The 19,533-nt window shown below is 37.9% G+C and overlaps 1 protein-coding gene across 4 annotated transcripts in view; it reads left to right on the top strand.

Annotated features, from left to right (window-relative positions):
* Positions 1 to 19,533, top strand: part of uggt1 (UDP-glucose glycoprotein glucosyltransferase 1) — a 120,187-nt gene that overhangs the window by 8,365 nt on the left and 92,289 nt on the right. For 2 of the 4 annotated variants that reach the window (XM_020534527.2, XM_020534526.2), the window contains exons 2-9: positions 3,617 to 3,755; positions 6,597 to 6,673; positions 8,234 to 8,364; positions 8,467 to 8,579; positions 11,558 to 11,732; positions 12,771 to 12,867; positions 15,747 to 15,825; positions 16,709 to 16,809. In XM_020534527.2, coding sequence (XP_020390116.1) covers positions 3,617 to 3,755; positions 6,597 to 6,673; positions 8,234 to 8,364; positions 8,467 to 8,579; positions 11,558 to 11,732; positions 12,771 to 12,867; positions 15,747 to 15,825; positions 16,709 to 16,809 — 912 coding nt within the window. Of the gene's footprint in view, positions 1 to 3,616; positions 3,756 to 6,596; positions 6,674 to 8,230; positions 8,365 to 8,466; positions 8,580 to 11,557; positions 11,733 to 12,770; positions 12,868 to 15,746; positions 15,826 to 16,708; positions 16,810 to 19,533 lie in introns of all 4 variants that reach the window. The other 2 variants (XM_048604294.1, XM_048604293.1) reach the window with 1 other exon arrangement.

Genomic DNA, 19,533 nt, shown 5'->3' with positions numbered 1-19,533 from the left:
TGAAGGAGATGTGTATGAGTAAGTGGGGTCATATGTGGTGATTGCATGTTGTTCAAAGAATGAAACTCGCAGATTCGATAAGTTAATTCACTTGTGTGGACATTCATGGCAACTATGGGAGTGTAGCAACAGTAATTGATCTGACTTGCACATTTATATATTACAATGGATGTAACATCATCGTCCACTATGAACAGATTATAAAATTCTTACTAAATTAGATCAGTAATCAGGTGATGAAACAATTGGACAGTATTAAAAGTAAAACTTGGTTGGAGTTCTGAATGAGCTACATCTCTGGATTCCAGGTAAAATAAGCTTAGCTCATACTACCTGCAGCTCCCTAATTTCATAGAATGAAACTGATTCCATTTGCAGTGCAATGTTCTGTGAAAACCATCACATGTTTGTATTGGTTTGAAAGTTGCATTCAAGGAAACAAAAGACCCGCCTGGATGCAGTCACCAAAGCACCTGCATGACAGTGGACGAGTTGTTAATATAAACCAGATACAGCAGGATAATAAATGGTCCAAAGTGGCATGGAATTCGATATTGTTAAGTTTATAACAGAATTTAAACAATACTTGGATCTTGAAATGTCAACATAATGTAATGCTTTAAAAAAAAGACGTTGTTGAAGTTTTTCTTTTGCACTCAGGACGATGAAAGAATACCAAATTTCAAAGGGTACCTTGTATTCCCCTTTTTTTTAGCAATTAAGTGAGATATTGTGTATAATGGATTTAACATACTGAGTAACAAAATGAACTCAAGCATTCTGAATCTTTTATTGCACATCCTTATATTAGATATCAGTGAAAATGGAGTAAGATATCTACAACTGACTGATAGGGAAGCTCTTGACCTTGGAAACCACTGTTATCATTCAATATTGAGCTTAACCACAATTTCTCCATTTGATGTTGTCCTGATCCCAGACCAAAACGTTGTCAGTGTGCCTTTAATTAAAAAAGTTTATTAAATAAGAAAAATGTGAATTATATTACGTTATACAAGAACAGCTGTAACTGTTTAATTACAAACATCAGACACTAAGATTGATCCTCCTTTTCCCGGCAATACACCTATCTCTACACTAAAGCTTTGTGCTCAGCTGGAATAGCCTGTAATTGGCTTGCTTTTGCCAAATTGCCGTTTTGTTCACAAAATTCCATTTACATCAGTCAGTTTCTCTTCTTGAGACCTTTCAGACAAACTGCTGTTGTTTAACATGGGTTCCCTAAACGTATGCCTTCAGTAAAAACCGAAAGAGTTGGGGGTGCTGTAAATCGGGAACAAAAGCAGAAGTTGCTGGAAGCTCAGCAGGTCTGGCAGCATTATGAAGAAACAATCAGAGTTAACGTTTCGGGTCTGATGACCCTTCCTCAGACCTGATGGTAGCTGGGAAAATAGGGAGGGGGATGGAGTAAGGAGTAAACGATAGGCTAGAGCCCAGAGACAGAGAAGAGCAGTCGGATAGACAAAGGAGCTGATAACGATCTGGCTGGAAGGGTGAACAGTTGTTAATGGGGACTGTTAGTGACTAACAATAGGTAGTGTGTAATGGCAGGCTGTGTGACAACAAAGCCTGGTGTGTGGAGTAGTGGATTTGGACATGTGAAAGTTCAGGCCAAAAAATTATTAAACTTGCTATTGAGTCTGAAGGGCTGCAGGGGCCCCAAGTGGAAAATGAGGTATTGTTCTTCCAGATAACAAGGTGTAGAGCCGGATGAACACAGCAGGCCAGGCAGTATCAAAGGAGCAGAAAAGCTGACGTTTCGGTTCTGGACCCTTCTTCAGCATTTCTGAAGAAGGGTCTAGACCCGAAACGTCAGCTTTCCTGCTCCTGTGATGCTGCCTGGCCAGCTGTGTTCATCTGGCTGTACGCCTTGTTATCTCAAACTCCAGCATCGGCAGTTCCTACTATCTCTATTGTTCTTCCAGCTTGCATTGAGCTTCGCTTGAACACTGCAGCAGGCCGGACACACAGATGTTGGCCAGGGAACAGGGTGGTGTGTTAAAGTGGCAGGCAACAGGTAGCACAGGGTCTTTTTTGCAAGCATAATGTCGATATTTTGTGAAGCAGTCACCCAGTCTACGCTTCGTTTCTTCAATGTGGAGGAGACCACTTTGTGAGCAGCAAATGCAGTAGACTAGATTGTGAGAAGTGCAGGTTAAGTGTTGCTTCACCTGGAAGGTATGTTCGGGCCCTTGGATATTGGGGAGGGAGAAGGTAAATGGGCAGGTGTTGCACCTTCGCCGGTTACAGGGGAAGGTGCTGTGGGGCTGTTTGGAGGGTGTTGGGGGTCAAGGAAGAGTGGACCAGGGTGTCCCAGAGGGAGCAGTCCCTGCGGAAGGCAGACAAGGGAGGGGAGGGGAATATTTTCCTTCACCCCCAACATCCCTCACCCCCCACCTCCACAGCAACACCTGCCCATTTACCTCTTCCCTCCAGTATGCCTTCAGTAACTTGTCAGAACGTCTTCTTCCTTAACATCCACATGGCCTTCTGCCTCTCGAGCTTTCTCCTGACTGATTTCCGAGTGCAGTATGAGTTTTCCCAGCCCTGACTTTTGGAGACTGTTAACGATAGTACCTCAGCTGTATGGATCTCTTCCCACTGCATGAGCTTGCTTTTGGCTTCCCTCCCTTCTGTGGTCGGAAAGCTCAAGTGACAAACACCTTAGTAATGGCCTTCTCAGGTGGCTTGCTGATGATTTAGCAGAAATCACATGACCTCAATGCTGTTTTGAGCGTTCAAAATTACTTTATGATCTTTTTGGTCAGATCTTCACAAAACTGAAAAATCTAAAATCTGGCTTCCTCTGTTTTGGAACCCATGTTCTCAAAGAATAATATTATGAACCTTTAGAATAAAATCCTGTCTTGTGGTGATTTCTGACTAATTTAACCTTGACTAGCCATATTAGGGATCAATTATTTGTGGACGCTTTATAATGTAATTGATTTAATGTGTATAATTTTCTCAGGACTGGCCTTATTGTAAAGCAAACTTGGATTCGATTTGAATTGGATTCATGTTGATGTTGAATTTTCTTCTAGATATTTTATCTTTGGTTTCATGATTCTATTCATTCTGTTTAGTTTTGTTCAGTTTTCGCTTGAATTCAAACTTCCCTCAACTTTGCTGATTTATTCTTTTGAAATTCAATGTTTGCAGATAACTCAGTTTAGTTTCTGGTCCACAGTCCGGGGTCTTAACAGGGATCAGCCCTTAATGAACTGTATGCAGGTCATTTTTCTGTTATTAACTCTGGAGCAAAAATATATACTTTTTAGAACAAAGTTTAGTTGTCATGATACCAATGAAATGCATCACTACTTGATTTGTTTCTTGTCTGTTCTGTCACAAAGCCAAGCTATCTGCCTAATGTACCTTTCAAAACACTGCACCGACGATGGTGTTTGAATTCAGTATAAATAAACTCAGAACTCTATTATATTTTGAGTGCTCTGTTGTAAACTTTGTAGCTTCAACATTCCTCTGTTACAGTCTGTTTCACTGTGTATCATTGTATTTGCTTAAATTGAATAAAAGAAAAGGATTATTAGTGGAATTATTATTGGTAATTTTTAATATGTACTTATTTCAGCTAAGAATGACAATGCTGGGATTCTTGCAACACTAGCTCTGGTGTATCTCTTCTTCTCGGTTGTGAATGCAGACTCAAAAGCCGTCACAACAACTCTTACTACCAAGTGGCCATCCACACCATTGTTATTGGAAGCAAGGTAAATATATTATTCTTTTAAAAGCAAAATAAGGCAGATGTTGGAAATCTGAAATAAAAGCATAAATTGCTGGAGAAATTCAGCAGGTCGAGCGACATTAGTGGAGAGAAAAACAGAGTTAATATTTGGATTCTGATATGACATTATCCAATTCAAAGTTAACGCTGCTTCTCTTTTCACAATTAGAAGTCACACGACACCAAGTTATAGTCCAACAAGTTTATTTGAAATCACAAGCTTTCGAAGTGCTGCCCCATCATCAGGTCACCTCTTTGGGATCGTGTTCAATAACGACTGAGATCGATGAGTGGCGAAAATAGCCACTTTATTGAGCATTCACAGTAGGACACAGAGGTGGCAATGGAATCCAAAGTACAGTTTTACAGTAGTCTCTTTTATACAGTTTTTACATTCATTAAAATTTTAGCATTAAGGTGTCACATTGTTGTATCTATTGTACAGAAGTTTGTGTGATATCTGTCGTGGGGAAGCAGGAGATGGTTTAAGCCTTTGCTAAATGCTACCTGGTACTCTTGATGGGATTAGAATGTCTGTCCAGTCTGAGCTTGCATAATTAAGAGGTGTTAGTCCTTTTGTCTATAAAGTTAATAATGTTAGTAAAAATACTAGACCTATATGATCTAAATAAGTGAGAAATTATACGTGTACTAAATAAAAGTATCGAGGATATTAACCTGATCTCCCACAGCTGTGTCGTGAGATTTCTTTTACTATTGCCAGTTTTGATCGTTCTTGCACATCCATTCGTGCACTTCCACGGAGGTGCTGTTTCTTAATGGGGTAGCGGCCCTATTTAATATGTATTTAAAAAGCACATACTAGTGGAGAAAACCGTTTGACATTCTGCAACCTATTCAGGTCCCGAGAGACAGCTGCTAAGGACCAATTAATATTATAATCTTTCCATAGTTTTGAATGAGTTTTGGAGACACCATGGTGGGGATGATATTGTTTTGAGTAGGTTGTGGTATTATCATTTATTCAGGGGTAGCCTTCGATACAGATACAGGTCTAAACCCTACTTGTAGCATGCGTCCAATAAGAATCGAAAGGTGTTAAGAAGCAGTAATGGGTAGGAAGGGATGTTTAATTTAGTTTAATGTGATTTTATGAATGAATGAATGGAAGCACGGTATAGTAAATGTAGAGCACTTGTGAATGAATTGGTAGAGAGAATCATAACACAATATCTCACAGCTCTGAAAGCTTGTGATTTCAAATAAACCTGTTGGACTATAACCTAGTGTGGTGTGACTTCTGACCTTGTCCACCCCAATCCAACACCGGCACCTTCACATCATGGCTGTCGTCTCTCTTCACAGATGCTGCCAGACCCACTCTATTGTTATTTCGTTTATCAATTATTAGCTGATTTTCTATTTTGTTTAGTTAACTTCTTTGAACCAAAATGGAGCTTTTTCATTAGGAAAAATGGGAATACGGCATGGTACCCAATCAATTATTTTTTGGTGTTGTTGCAAGAGAACAAACTTTTCACAAAGGATTACAAGATGTTTGATAATCTGTCAGTATCAATCCTTTTCTAATAGTCCACAAATTTCTTGAATTTCATTTCGGAAATTGCCATGTTGGAATTAGGAGAAGATAAAAGAGGGGTTTAGCAAAGTGTGGCTTTGTCAAGTTGCCAGACATCGTTCTTACAGACTAACAGTAGCGTTTGTCATGGAACCAGGACCCGTGATCTGATAATTCTTTATATATTTTTCTTAGCAGAGCCATTGAGACTGAATCGCACATGTCTTGATTTGAAATTTTTCTTTTCTAAAGGTCATTAATATACAGAATTTTCTTCCCCAGAAACAGTGGAGGCTGGGTCATTGAATTTATTCAAGGTACAAATCTACTCTAAAACCTTATTCAAGGTAGAGTTGGATTTTTGAGACAAGGGAATCTTGGGTTATAGGGGTGGAGGGTTGGCGGCAAATGGGAAAGTGGCACTGGATCACAATCAGATCAGCCATGATCTTATTGCATGTTAGGGCTTGCTCAAAAGGCAGAATAATCTTTTCCTTTGTCTAAGATTTATATTTCTATGTGTAAATGAAGTCCGAGCATCATAAGTCACGAAGTAAGGTACTAAATGCAATAATGTTTGAGGAAACTCTGATGTGTGTTGCAATGTTTCTCATATTGATTCTTGGGGGTATCAGGCAGCACTGTAGATCCCTTGTGCTTACAGCACCACCCCCCCACCCCCTCCCCCACACACACTTTGTATATTCTCATTAATATTATTGATGAAAGCTGTGACGTCAAAGCAGCGAGCAGACTGTTGCATTGTCTGCCTTTGGAAAGTGTCTATAAGGCTACACAATCAAATCTTTTCCTGCTCCCCCCCCACTTTGTGTTTTCATTCACCAGACTAGGGAACTAGATGTTTTTAACTTTACCTCTGCTTTTGATTTCTGTGCTGTAATTTGTGTACCGAACCAAAAGTATCCATTTTAAATTAATGATCATTTTGTTGGTACCCTTGTGAATAAAGCCATTAAGTGCAAAATCTTCCATCTAAACAGGTCAATAATAATGGACTGTTGCGAGTTTTAATGCAGCATCTCAATTACAGGCGAAAGTCAGTGCAAGAAAGTGGAGTGGAAGAGCCACCAGTGGGTATTTCAGGCTTTACAATGTTACAGTTTGCAGTGAAGTGTGTTTGCTGAATAACTGATCGAAACACTGATTAGATAAACACATCAATAAGGTCAATTCTAATAACTTTTAATTTCCGTGAACTGAGTAGTGACTTAATACTTTACTGGAGAAGTAAGTAAATTGGAAGTTGTTTTCTTCATATTGCAGTGAATTTTTGGCTGAAGAAAGCAAAACTAAGTTCTGGGATTTTGTGGATGCTGCTCAAGAAATTCATCCGAATCAAGGTAGTGTTAACTTCATTGCATGTTGATGAGAGGATTGATGATCTCATTTCTATTGATGTACATTTATGCAAAATACTGCCAAGTAACATTTGATTTGGAGGTGGAGGAGAAACGCTGTCTTGGTTAAAACTTTGATGGTACATTGGCCTGCTGTTCCATGCCTGTCAGACATGTGGACAGACAATACCACAAAATTCTTGCAGCAATTTTCTTCGGATTGTCACGTGAGAGCGGGATGGTGACAAAATTTAAATTTCTTCAACATGGTGCCAAAAGTCTCTACAATGGCAATGTTGAACTAGCATTTTGTGTTCTCTGATCTCCCAGTGTGAGAACACACCACAAATTATTGGAAAAATAAGCAGGATGCATTGTGGTGAAGATAGTGGTGAAGAGGAGTATTGCCAATGTCTGGTCCACATTCAGGAGGCAGAACATGAAATTGTATTGTTTGCATATGGGCTATAGGTAATGGCTGTGATCTGGTAAAATGAGATGAACTGCTCTATGTGAGCGCAAAATTATTGCATTACCCATATACTACTGGAGCCTTAAAATAATGATAGAAGTTAGTTTTGCAGCGTGACAGTGCTTTATGTAGGTGTAGAGAAAATAGTTGGAAGTAGATGATGGTTTGAATAAAATTTCAAGCACTTGACTCATTCAGTGAGCATTCAACCTTTTATTTGGTCCTCCTGTGTTTCAAATAATTTTCTTGTAGTAAGCAAAATTAGTTTGTAGGCACAGAATGCCCTCAGTAAAGGAATATAAGGTAGGAAAGTTCAGGTTAAAGTAAAAGATGGTGGAGGCCTATTGATAATGTTGCTGAGCTAATAATTCAGACCCTCAGACTAATGTACTAGGGACATGGGTTTGAATCCTATCATGGTGGATGGTGAATTCTGAATTCATTTAAAATCTCGGTAAAATAATGACTGTAATCACTCATAAAAATCTGTCTTGTACACTAATGGTTTGTAATGAAGCAAATCAACTGTCTTTACCTCGTCTGAGCCATGGCAATGTGGTTGACTCTTAACTGCCCTCTGGGCAGTTAGTGATGGAGCAATAAACACTAACCAGCAATGGCCATATCCTATGAATGAGTGAAAAAGAATAAGAAAAGTAATATGTATCATTTAAAGATACACCAGTTGCTGTTCCTGACGCAGTGTGTCAATCCCATGACAAGCTAATCCCAGGCTTCACTGCCAGTATATGTGCAATTTACAGGCAAAGTGGTAAGGTTATGACAGTTGGGTTTTATGACACAAGGTCTAGAGAAGGTAAAATGAACAAGATTTCTATTGACAGTTGCTGTTTAGCAACTCTTATGGGGGAGAGTACATTAACTATCTTTAGTGGTCAAATAGCATTTTCTCCTTAATTTTCTATGCTGTGGTATCAACAGTGGCCTTTTTGAACAAGAAATGTGATCAGCATCTATTAAAATGAAACTGAACAATTAATAAAAACCTGCAGGAAAATAAGGGAGGAATTTTATAGGGGAAGGGCAAATGCAAGGATGCAACTTTATAATTGGTTTGTTTTATACAGCAGAAACTGATATTTCATACTACAAGTATATACTGCAGAAAGCTGATGAATTTCTGACGCCTGTGCAGGCCAACCTACTGAAGTTTGCCTTGTCTCTACGGGCTTACTCTGCCACTGTTCAAACGTTTCAGCAGGTGAGTTGACTGTGTATGTATTTTGCAGATTTTAATCCCACTGAAAGCTGGTAAAACTATTTCTGATTTTGATGATATGAATGATACCAATTCTTTTAATAGATTGCAGCAGAGGAGCCCCCTCCAGAAGACTGTTCTGCTTTTGTAAATGTGCATGGGGAGAAAAGCTGCAATCCTGACGGGTTGGAGGTGCTTCTTCAGAGTGCTCTGGAGAGGTAAAAAATAAACAAGCAAGTATAAAACGTATAAATTGAGAATAATTTCTGAAGTTGCAAAGTGTAGTGAAATTAATAACTTGAAAATTGGTAACTTAGTCATGAGCGGGCTTGAAATTCGGTACTGCGTAGGTCTTGAGTTCATTGGGTTTACAGTTGCGTAATGCTGTTGTCCAGTTGTGGAACATGGGTTTTGAGTGGATTCATCTCTTACTGCTGCTCCTATTATTTGCAATCCTGATTACCTATCAATAGCGAAATCATGTTCAAGATTGGAATTGATTGTACATGCCACTGATAGTAATCCTTTTCAGTTAAATTCCTTTTGCTATTGCATCCTCTTTTTAAACCTGTTTTTGAAGCATTATCTGCCTGTTTATCTGGTAATTTGTGACAAGGGACTCTTCTCAATGGTGACCAGTGCATTTTGCGTTTGGATTCAGAGAATTTCAACTGCTGAAAGCTTGAACTAGTTGATATGAGCCCCTAAAGCTTTAGATTGCAGTTTGGTTTTGGGTGATCTGGCTTGCGTCTAAAGCAGAAGTTGGTATGCTTGGCCTTTAGTGTGAAACCATAATGCTGATGTGCCATGTTGCAAAGTAAAGTATGATAAATTGGTGGAATTGCCAAGTGCAATTTCTTTGTTAAATGTAGTGTTTTGACATTTTTATTAAGAACTATGATTGAATTTTGTTTCATGAAATTAGTTAGGAAGAAATTCTCACACTTTTGCTTCCCAACATTTACTAGCTCTCCTGTGCTGCTCTAAGACTATAACACTGTTTTGAGCCTCTGACGTTTCTGATGATTTCAGGGATTTCACATTTGGTGGATGCTGGAATTTGTCAATGTCACCATGACACACTTGGTTGAGGGAATTCCATCAAGTTCCAACCACCATAAGAATTCCTCTTTCCCTTCCAAGTTGATTGGAAAATCAATGTCATTTTTCATAGTCTTCTTGTCTTTGCTTTCCATCTGGGTCTAGAACTTCCCTGATCTCAAATTCCACCCCACCTCCCCCAGTCATGACATCTGCCAAGAGCTATCCCAATGCTTCAGTCTGACTTGGAAAATGGGTGGAGAGTAAGCAATAATTATTATTTTTAATTTATTGTTCTTTCCTTTCTAAGTTGTAGCTCCATTCTTGTTGATTGTTTATTTCAGGTGATTATGTCACAATATTTAATGTTTGTTGATGTAAAAGTCTGTTGTGAGTGATAACTGACTATATATATTTGGTTCATACCTGTACAAATCTATTTTTCAAATCAATGGCTGTTTTTGCTGTTCCACGGTGCATTATGTGTTAACCTATGCTTCTTAATGCATTATCACTTACAAAATTACTAAACAATAATCTCTATTCCAATGCTTCACTTCTGACCCAATTATGACCACATAGCCAAATTCTAAACTCCCTGCTCCTTTCAAGCTTAATCTTCAGGTTCTGGTCTCCTTTCTTTCAGCCATGATGTCCAATTTCTGAGGTCCTGGTCAAAGCTACAGCCTCCTTGCCACTGCCTCCCTTCCAGCTCAACCCTGCCTTTGACTTCCTCTTAATCCAGCCTAGCTCTTCATTGCTTCTTCACTTCCTTTCACAAATCAACAAATAGCCAAATATCCAACCTTCCCACTTCAGAGAAAATAAAGTGACCTCTGGAGGTTTGGAGTCCTGAAACTGCTCGTGGCCTCTGAGCTGTATGTGAGCAGCGATTCAAAAGATCAACTAGTCGTTAATTTTCAAAATCAGAACATTAATGGTACAAGCCCGTCCACTTTGAAGTTACCATTCAACAGACTTTGATTTATTCCCTGCAGAAACGTTAGTTTCTGTGGTTTGCCATTTGTAGCTAGAGGGGTTTGAATATTATTTGATAGTTTCATGTATGAAATGACATTCTCATTTATGTTAAATATAAATGTTGGACTATGAAAATAAGTATCTATAATATGGATGTTTACCAACATTATGTTGAAAGGTTAAATTTCAAAACTGCTGTCAATGTTTCAATGGCATCATTTTACAATAGCTTTACCAGCACACTTGGACATCTGTAGTGCTAGCTAAGGAAGCATGACAAAGCATACTTCACACAAGTAGGTTCTTAACTGTCTTCAAATTATACAAATTAAATTATAGGAATTATACTGTCTTGGAGTGATAATATAAAATAAAATGTGCCACTTTAAGGGGTGTATGATGCTGTGATTCAATGGGAAGGTATTTTATGATAAATGTGGTAATCATTGTCAAGGAGATATTTTACTTCAAAGTCAATATGAAGATGCGTTAGTAAATTTCCAGTTCATCTTTTCATCTGATTGCACTTCAATACAGCTTAATCTTTACATTTGTTCCAGTTAGTTTAATGGGAAAATGCACCATATCATGACATGAAGTGATGCAGTGCAGGGTTGTCCAGGTGCTGTCCCTTGAGTTAACAAATTCCTATTGTAGTTGGATGAATTGAAATTGGGATTAATGCTTCAGGGGAAACAAAAATGTCCTGAATTCAAGAACTGAATTGTTGATGAGTGGCTGTTGTTGAGAGTGCATGTGATGAGCACAAGATTGGCTCATCTTGATGGCTGATCTTTTTGAATCAGAAACCCATATTTACTGTCTCAAGCCTACACCTGAACAATAACTTTGCGGAACCACAATGGAACCACATCCTAGAGGACATACAGCCCTCAGGGAATGATAGCTCAAGAGTAAACCATTTATAGGAATTTATTTTGGTTATTTTTTGAATTGCTTTCTGTAAATCTTCAATTTGGGTCTGAAAGTCACATCATAGGTTTTAATTATACAATTATCATGAAAACAAAGTAGTTAATGGTTTATACAATGGAAAACCTTTGAAATATTTAATAAAATTTACGATTTGTAAAAGTCTTTGAGGCAAACTATATAATGTAATTTTACTTGGAACTTAGGCATTTTTAATTCTGATTTTCTTTCCTTACATCAGACCCAAGCCTTATTTGTTTAAAGGCGATCACATTGACGCATCCTTAAGACCTGAACTTCCAGTGGTAATTCTTTATGGTGAGATTGGTACCAAAGAATTTTCCAAGTTCCATAAACTCCTTCGTTCTAAATCTGAGGTTGGAAATATCAACTATGTCCTCAGACATTATGTTGCTGTAAGTAAAACAGACTGCTTTGTGATTAACCCTATTCCTAATTTGCAACTTAATTAATACTCATTTCTTGTTGAATTCTGGCTGTCTGGGGAATTCATTTTAAGTATTGTGAAAGTGGTCGTGTATTGGTATTAGAGAAATTTCATTTGCCAAATAAGTGATATGCTTTTCAATAAGCATGTTTTACTCTGACAATTTTCTGTATTGCCACTGCTTGCATTGTTGCACCCTTCCTGGCAGATGATTCCACAGGTCACTCTAATGCCTTGCCTAGATGACCACTTCATAGGAAAAGTTTGATGCAGAGTGCTGACCCTAACTCTAGCTCCATTGGTAGAGGTATCTGAGAATTCCTACTGTTCAAGTTGTATTGTTTCTTTTTATTCAAGCCTCTTTGTTATAATAGATGGATAACAGCAGCAAGTCAGTGACATTACAAAATACAGACAATGTACAAAGAAAGAATAAGGGTTCTATATTGACAACATAAGTATTTAAGTATTCAAGTATTCAATGTTGCATTGAGCCTTGTGATGTGAAAAAAGGCCTTTTGAGTCAGTTGGATAGATACTGAAGGAATAACTGATTGAAGACTGAACACACATCTGGGTGTTCCTTCCAAAAAGTAATAGCAATGAAGTATAACAGGTGCCTCCTTTGTAAAACAAGGAGGAGTTAGTTATATGATGCATTTAGTTACTAGTAATCAAAGTAACATTAATAGTAATGTTATTCATATATAATTTATAAAGTCAATGCTAGGGTCTTGTGGCACAGTGGTGGTGTTCCTACCTCTTGGCCAGAAAATCTGGATTCAAGTCTCACCTCAGGATAGGATGGCTATGGAGGTGTATCATGAGAAACTTGTCCAAACAGAAATGAGTTCTCTGTCGACAAAACATTTTAAAAACAAGAACTTTCCTACATTATTTAGTTGTTGCGTAGCTGGCAAATAATTAATTACGTAATGAGCAAATGCTTAACGTTTGTCTGATTTCATTTGCTTTTATTTCATGTTTTTTGAATTTTTATTTACAGAATCCAAGTAAGGAGAAAGTCTTCCTTTCTGGTTATGGAGTTGAGCTTGCCATTAAAAGTACTGAATACAAGGCCAAAGATGACACACAAGTGACAGGTCATTGAAATAATTCACATTCTGTACAGTTTTAAAATTACTACAATGGAGAGTACTTTATTTAACTTGTGTACTCAAACTTGTATCAATTTCTTATTTACGCCTAAAGATTAATTTTCAAATTATAACTTGATGCAATGATATTCATAGTCTATTATTGCTGAAGTAGCTTCATCATAATATTAAAAAATTATAGCATTGACCGGTGATGGAATGATAACGGGTTAATCTGAGTGCCCTGACAGCTGCTTGACTGTTGAAGGCATCAAACAAGAGTTGATAAGTTGTTGCACCTTCAGTGAGAGTTGGGGATGATGAGGTCAGGTGTAGCATTCAAACTGTGAGCTCGCTGAGATGAATTAAATTCATGAAGACCTGGAATTGAACCAGGATTTAGATGGCTTAATGTTGGACTGGGTGTTGCTTTTAATCAAATGCCAGACTTTCAAAATGTTGTGCAAATAATGTTGGCTTTCTCTGAAAAGGAGTGCAAATGAAATTCATTTGATATTAGGAATTAACATTTTCAAACTGACACTTACTGGCCACAAACAATATAGTTGTGAATATATAAGTGATTTATAGCAGGTAAAACAATAGTAGAAGGATTTGTTCTCTTTTTGTCAACAAATAAAAGATCAAATCTTTAAAAAGATTAGGATTTGCAATTTATTTTTCTGTTGAACTTGATTAAGTTCTAAATGCTGATGACGGGTTATGAATAGAACAATCATTGGGGATTACCTTGTATTAATGTCCCTTTCTACAAATTGTTACCTCACTTAGCAGTATCCAATGATTGCATTTTATAACTGAAGTTTGAAATCTGACTCCTTAATCCTAGTCCTCAAGATATAATAGATAACATTCTATTATCCTCTTTGTTTTTTCTCTATAGTTGTTCAAGACATTTTACATTATCTACGTACTCTACTTGAACCTCCAGTGCTTCTAGTTTTACATAATTGAAAAAGTGCCCTTTTCTATCCCTTTTATGTCCACAATGGATGACCTGACATTGGCCTGTATTGAAATTCATTTGCCACAGTTTTGTCCATTTAGTTAGTTTATTAATTTTTTTTACAATTTTATGCACCTGTGTTCACGGCTTAAAAGGCCAACTGTCTTTGTGTATAGTATCGTAGAATCCCTACAGTGTGGAAACAGGCACTTTGGCCCAACAAGTACACACCAGCCCTCAGAACATCTCGCCCAGACTCATCCTCTAATCTACGCATCCCTGAACTCCATGGGCAATTTGGCATGGCCAGTCCCCCGAGCCTGCCCATCTTTGGATTGTGGGAGGAAACCAGAGCACCCGGTGGAAACCCACGTGGGCACAGGGAGAATGTGCAAACTCCACACAGACAGTTGCCCGAGGGTGGATTCGAACCGTGGACCCTGGCGCTGTGAGGCAGCAGTGCTAATCACTGAGCTACCATGCCACCCAATTGGCATTATTGGCAAATGTAGTTTTCTGTCCTGTTATCTAAGTTGTTAATAAATGCAGTGACTAGTTGACGTCTTGGTCCAGGTTCTTACGAGCTATCGTACGTTACATCCTCTAATGAGTACTTGTCCTTTGCACCTACTGTGTCTCCTGCCGCTCAGCAAAATTCTTGCTTAATAACTTTCATTACTTTCAGGGCCTTAAGCTTCAACTAAAAGTATCTGATGAGGATCTTTATCCAATATGTTCTAGAAACAATATTCACTGCCCTTCCTTGCCTCCATTACTTCAGATACCGATTGAAAAAAGTTGAATCAGATTCACCATGCTTGACTTACCTTTGAAAGATCCATGTCTGGTCTCAGATCAGCTGAAAATGTTCACAGTGTTCATCCATTGTATACTTAATTATAGATGCATGTAATTTCCTGTCAATGGATTTGATGTGAAGTTGCAAAAGCGCCTTGGTTTTCCCAGTCTAACCTTTTGATAGTGGAATGAAATGCAATTTCCAAAGTTTATGGTTTCTGAATCACGAAAACTCTGATTATAATTGGGGTATCAGACATGTTTTCATTTACTTTTTCAAAAGTCTGGAAATAAAAACTACTGTCCTTGGGCTTTTGTCACTCTTCAGTGCCATTATTTTGTTCAGCAATGTTACTTTGATTGCATTAATTCTGGTGAATGCTTGTCCCTAATTCAATATTAATTTTCTTGGAATCTTTGGCCTAGTGACCTCTTGCTTTATTGTAAATTGTAATTATTCAAAATGTCTGCCATTAACTTTTCATTGACAAAGTCATTAGTATTGTTTTTTAAAAGGCTTTTGCTCTTGACTACCTTTCCTATGATATATGGAAAGTTTTTTTGTGTTGACTTTGCTATCTTTTGTAATTTTGATTTTCCCTTTTGTAGCTCTTACTTCTACCATACTTTACAACTTCAGCTATACTTTGTATCTTTCACCTTCATGAAAATCTGTGCTGCTTTTTTGACTTTTGTGTGTTTTTTTTTTCTTTTTATGTTGTCTCTTTAATCATTTGAGATTTCCTTTGGTCAGTAGAGCTCTTGGTTCTCCAGCATAGAAACTGCTACTGTATCGTGTTAAATTCTTTTTTGAGCATCTACTACTATTCTTCTGTCATTGTACCCATTGGCAAATTCCCTCAACCTCACAAATAAATACATAAAATTTTGGAGAAATGCTGCAGGTGCTGGTAATGTGTGGAGACCGAAACAAAGTTAACATTTTGTGTCTGGTGTGTCATACTGAACTTGAAGATGAACCTTCTTTCTCTCTCCATCGAGATGCTGCCAGACCTGTTGAGTTTCTCCCAACAATTTGTTTGCTTTGGATTTCCAGCATCAGCAGTACTTTGCTTTTATCCCTCACCCCCAGCCTTTTTTTTCGATGTTTTTCTTACAGGCTCTGAACTAAATGCCACTGTGATAAACGAAAATGATCCTGTTGATGAAGTCCAAGGTTTCCTCTTCGGAAAACTGAAGTAAGAACATGAAAAAAGAAATTGGGCTGCTAACATATGGGACTCAACACTTGCTCATATTCTAACAAGTAGTTTGATAATCTTCAAAGAAATAAAGTACATTTATGCGTAAATGTTAATTTAAAGAGCTTTATTTTAGTGGTATTTATTACCTTGAGATTTTTTTACTTTAAGATGGTTCAGCCACACAGGTTGTCTGCACAAAGCTTATTCGTCGTCTAAATGTTAAGCTACAAAATCGACCTGTTTCAAGTGAAATAGAGATTACAGGGTATCTTCCTATAGAGAACAGAATGCATAAAAATAGGACATCGATAATTGGTTTCTCTAGAAATGCGAGCTGAATCAATATCTGGTTGTGATCAAACTGAAAATTTTATAACTAAGTAGTGATCAATGTTGCCTTATGATTTCATCTGTTTTGAACCTTGGGAGCACCAACTATAGAGCACACTGAATCAGGTCAAATAATACAGACTGGAAGATGAGATTTAGTCATTTTCTGTACCAAAAGTTGAAAAGGATATTTTTGACATCTTTGGAACCTTCTTCTGCTTACCTTAACTTCTTGCCATTTGAGGTGGATGTAAATTCCTAACACATTTTGGGAAGTGGAAGCTGTATTGCGTTAATGTATATTTATTGCTTTATATTAAAATTGTACTGAAGTATTGATCCCTTTTTGGTGGAAAGAAGTATGGATTTATTTCATACTAGAATGTAAAGCTCAAAGGTACAGTCCTGTAAAGAAGAGCTTGAGTCGTTATTGGCTTCAATACCAAGGGCTACCTCAAGTACAGTGAAGTTTTGTAACTTTGTGCCAGTGTCTTATTTGTAAATTTCTTTTGTAGTAATTGCAGTTTTGCTTCTTCCTTGATGATAGGCAGCTGTATCCTGAGATCAAGGAGCAACTCAAGGAACTGAGGAAGCACCTGGTTGAAAGTACAAATGAGATGGCACCTCTCAAAGTCTGGCAGCTGCAAGGTGAGCTGAGAGAAATGTTGTCAAATTTGGAGCTGTCACGAAATTGTCAGTCTCACCTGGAAACAAATTGTTCATTTAGTTATGAAGTTTGTACATATTCTTGGATTGTGTGATGCAAACACCAGTTTATTTTTAAAGAGCATGCTGATATAGACAATTGGAAACACAAAATCAGGTCCTCGCTATTGTATGATGCTCACCATAACTCATCATGGTGTAAGATCCATCTGGTAGGAACAGAAAATCTGCTTCCAGGTAGGGATCTACCAGGGATCTCCTGGTTAAATGACCTGATGGTCTTAACAAGAACAGACTCTTGTCGAAACGTTGTAGTTTATTGCATGATAGTAACTGGGTATAAATTACAATTGTATGATGGAGGGAGATCTTGATGTTAGGTCTTACTACTTCAAGGTCCAAAGCTGTTTGTTAGGTGCTGCTTAATGCACTCTCCTTTAAGACTCTTACACCCTTATACAAAATTGATGGTTTAATGACCCTAGTTAGTGTTGTGATCAATACTATTGCAAAGATGGTCACATTGTCATACACTCTCGTCATTCTCGCTGCAAGTTCTCATTCCCCACCCCATTACCCCACTGTACTAATACTTTGCATTGGCTTTCAATTCATTTAAAATTCTCTCCTTTGCTGGTTGTGGAATGGGGAGACGATGGCCTTGTGATATTGTCACTGGACTATCATCTCAGAGACCCAGAAATAAGTCTGGGGACCCGGGTTCAAATCCCACCGTGGCAGAAGGCGGAATTTGAATTTATTTAAAGATATCTGGAATTAAGAGTCTAATGATGACCATGAATCCATTGTCAATTGTCAGAAAAACCCATCTGGTTCACTAATATCCCTCAAGGAAGAAAACTGCCATCCTGGTCTGGCCTACCTGTGACTCCAGACTCACAGCAATGTGGTTGACACTTAACTGCCTTCTGGGCAATTAGGGATGGGCAGTAAATGCTGCCTGGCCATTCTGTGAATAAATAAAGAAGAAAAAAAATGGACAGATGGGTTCTGATGGTACTGATGTTGTTAACCATTTGCCTTCTACAGGTACTAGGTGGTGATCTCAGTTTTTAACAAACTTGGAATGCTAAACTGTGAGAGATGAGAGTAGACTACTACAGTGGATTTTTTTTTTCAGAACTACACTTAGATTGACTGACTTCACTGACTGTGGAATTCATTTTGATCACCTGAAGATTATAGAATTATGTGTCCTCATACAATGCAATCAAGTTTTGATAATGAGATATACCTTTATTCCATTCCCAGCATTAAAAAAAAGTACATTCCAAGTCTATTGAATGATCAGGAACATGAGCGACTGGATTGAATCAATTCAGATTTAAACTTGCATCTGTTTCTGAACTGAACAGCTGCCTTTTTAAAGTTCATTTTCACCAAGTATTCGATGAATGAAACAAAAAATGAGGATACTTCTGACTGTAAAGTGTTGGGTATTGGATGTGTCCAGCAAGAATTTTCATAACACTATAGCATTTCTGCTTTGCTTTTTTATTGACAAAATGGAGGCTATGCAACTTATTAAAGAAATCCTTGAGCTGTGTGTTCCTCAGAAAATTCACAGTTTTTTTTTTAAAGAAAGAATCCTGCAGCATATCTTCTAAGTGGCCTGCTTTCCATATGTTTCTTCCATTTGCTTGTGGACAGGGTTGAAGCTGATGTTGAGTCAAGAAAAATGGAAAGAAGAGTACTGTAATTAGCTTCAAATGATTAATTGATGAACTAACTGCAGAGAGGCCGGTATTCCATCACAAAGTCACCCTTTATTTACTTGTGCACAGTACACTGGCTGTGATCAGCCAGCTCAGAGTCAGTCCTCAACTGAGGAGATTCTGATCTCCTGGTTCTATTTTTTTTCTCTTTTTATTTTTTGTTAGTTGTGGTTGACTTCCTTTTTTTTTGGGGTTTTCAAAGGCAAGTGTGAAATAACTGCACGAAGGCCTGGTCCTGTCAGTAAGTCGCCCTTCATTTACTTGTGCGCAGCACACTGGCTGCGGCCAGCCAGCTCAGAGTCAGTCCTCAACTGAGGAGATTCTAATCTCCTGGTTTATTTTTAACTTTTAAAAATTTTATTGAAATATTTTACAGTTCTTCGTAAAGCCGGTTTAGATGATGCCAATCTTATTAGCAACATCCAATTCATTGTGGTCTGGGGCCAGTCGTACATATGCTTTCTTTTCACCATCAGGCTGAATAAGAGTGTTGACTTTAGCTACATCAATATCATATAATTTCTTGACAGCCTGTTTGATCTGGTGTTTGTTGGCCTTGATATCAACAATGAAACAAAAGTATTGATGTCCTCAATTTTCTTCATACCAGACTCAGTGGTCACGGGGAACTTAATGATAGCATAATGGTCCAATGTGTTCCTCCTGGGTGCACTCTTTCTGGGATTCTTGGGTTTCCTTCTGAGTCTAAGAGTCTTTGGTCTCCTGAAGGAGGTGCCAAAGCTTTTGTGATTGGCCCAGGTTAACAAACCAAATCAAGAGCCTCATAGTCAACGAGGTCCACCTGGTTCCAATCACTACAACTGAGAAGAACCTTTCAAAAGAAAATAGTAAATAGATTTAGCTTAAAGCCAGCAGATTTTACAGATTTGCTTACTGGATGACTCAGAAATATTTGCCAAAAGGGAGGAAGTGCAATAGCTTGTGCAAGCAGAATATCCCCTTTTTAATT

Source organism: Rhincodon typus, chromosome 13 (genome assembly GCF_021869965.1).
Source record: "Rhincodon typus isolate 14 chromosome 13, sRhiTyp1.1, whole genome shotgun sequence".
Classification (NCBI taxonomy): Eukaryota; Metazoa; Chordata; class Chondrichthyes; order Orectolobiformes; family Rhincodontidae; genus Rhincodon; species Rhincodon typus.
The sequence above is the reverse complement of the archived record's forward strand: the minus strand, read 5'-3'. Positions and strand labels throughout refer to the sequence as shown.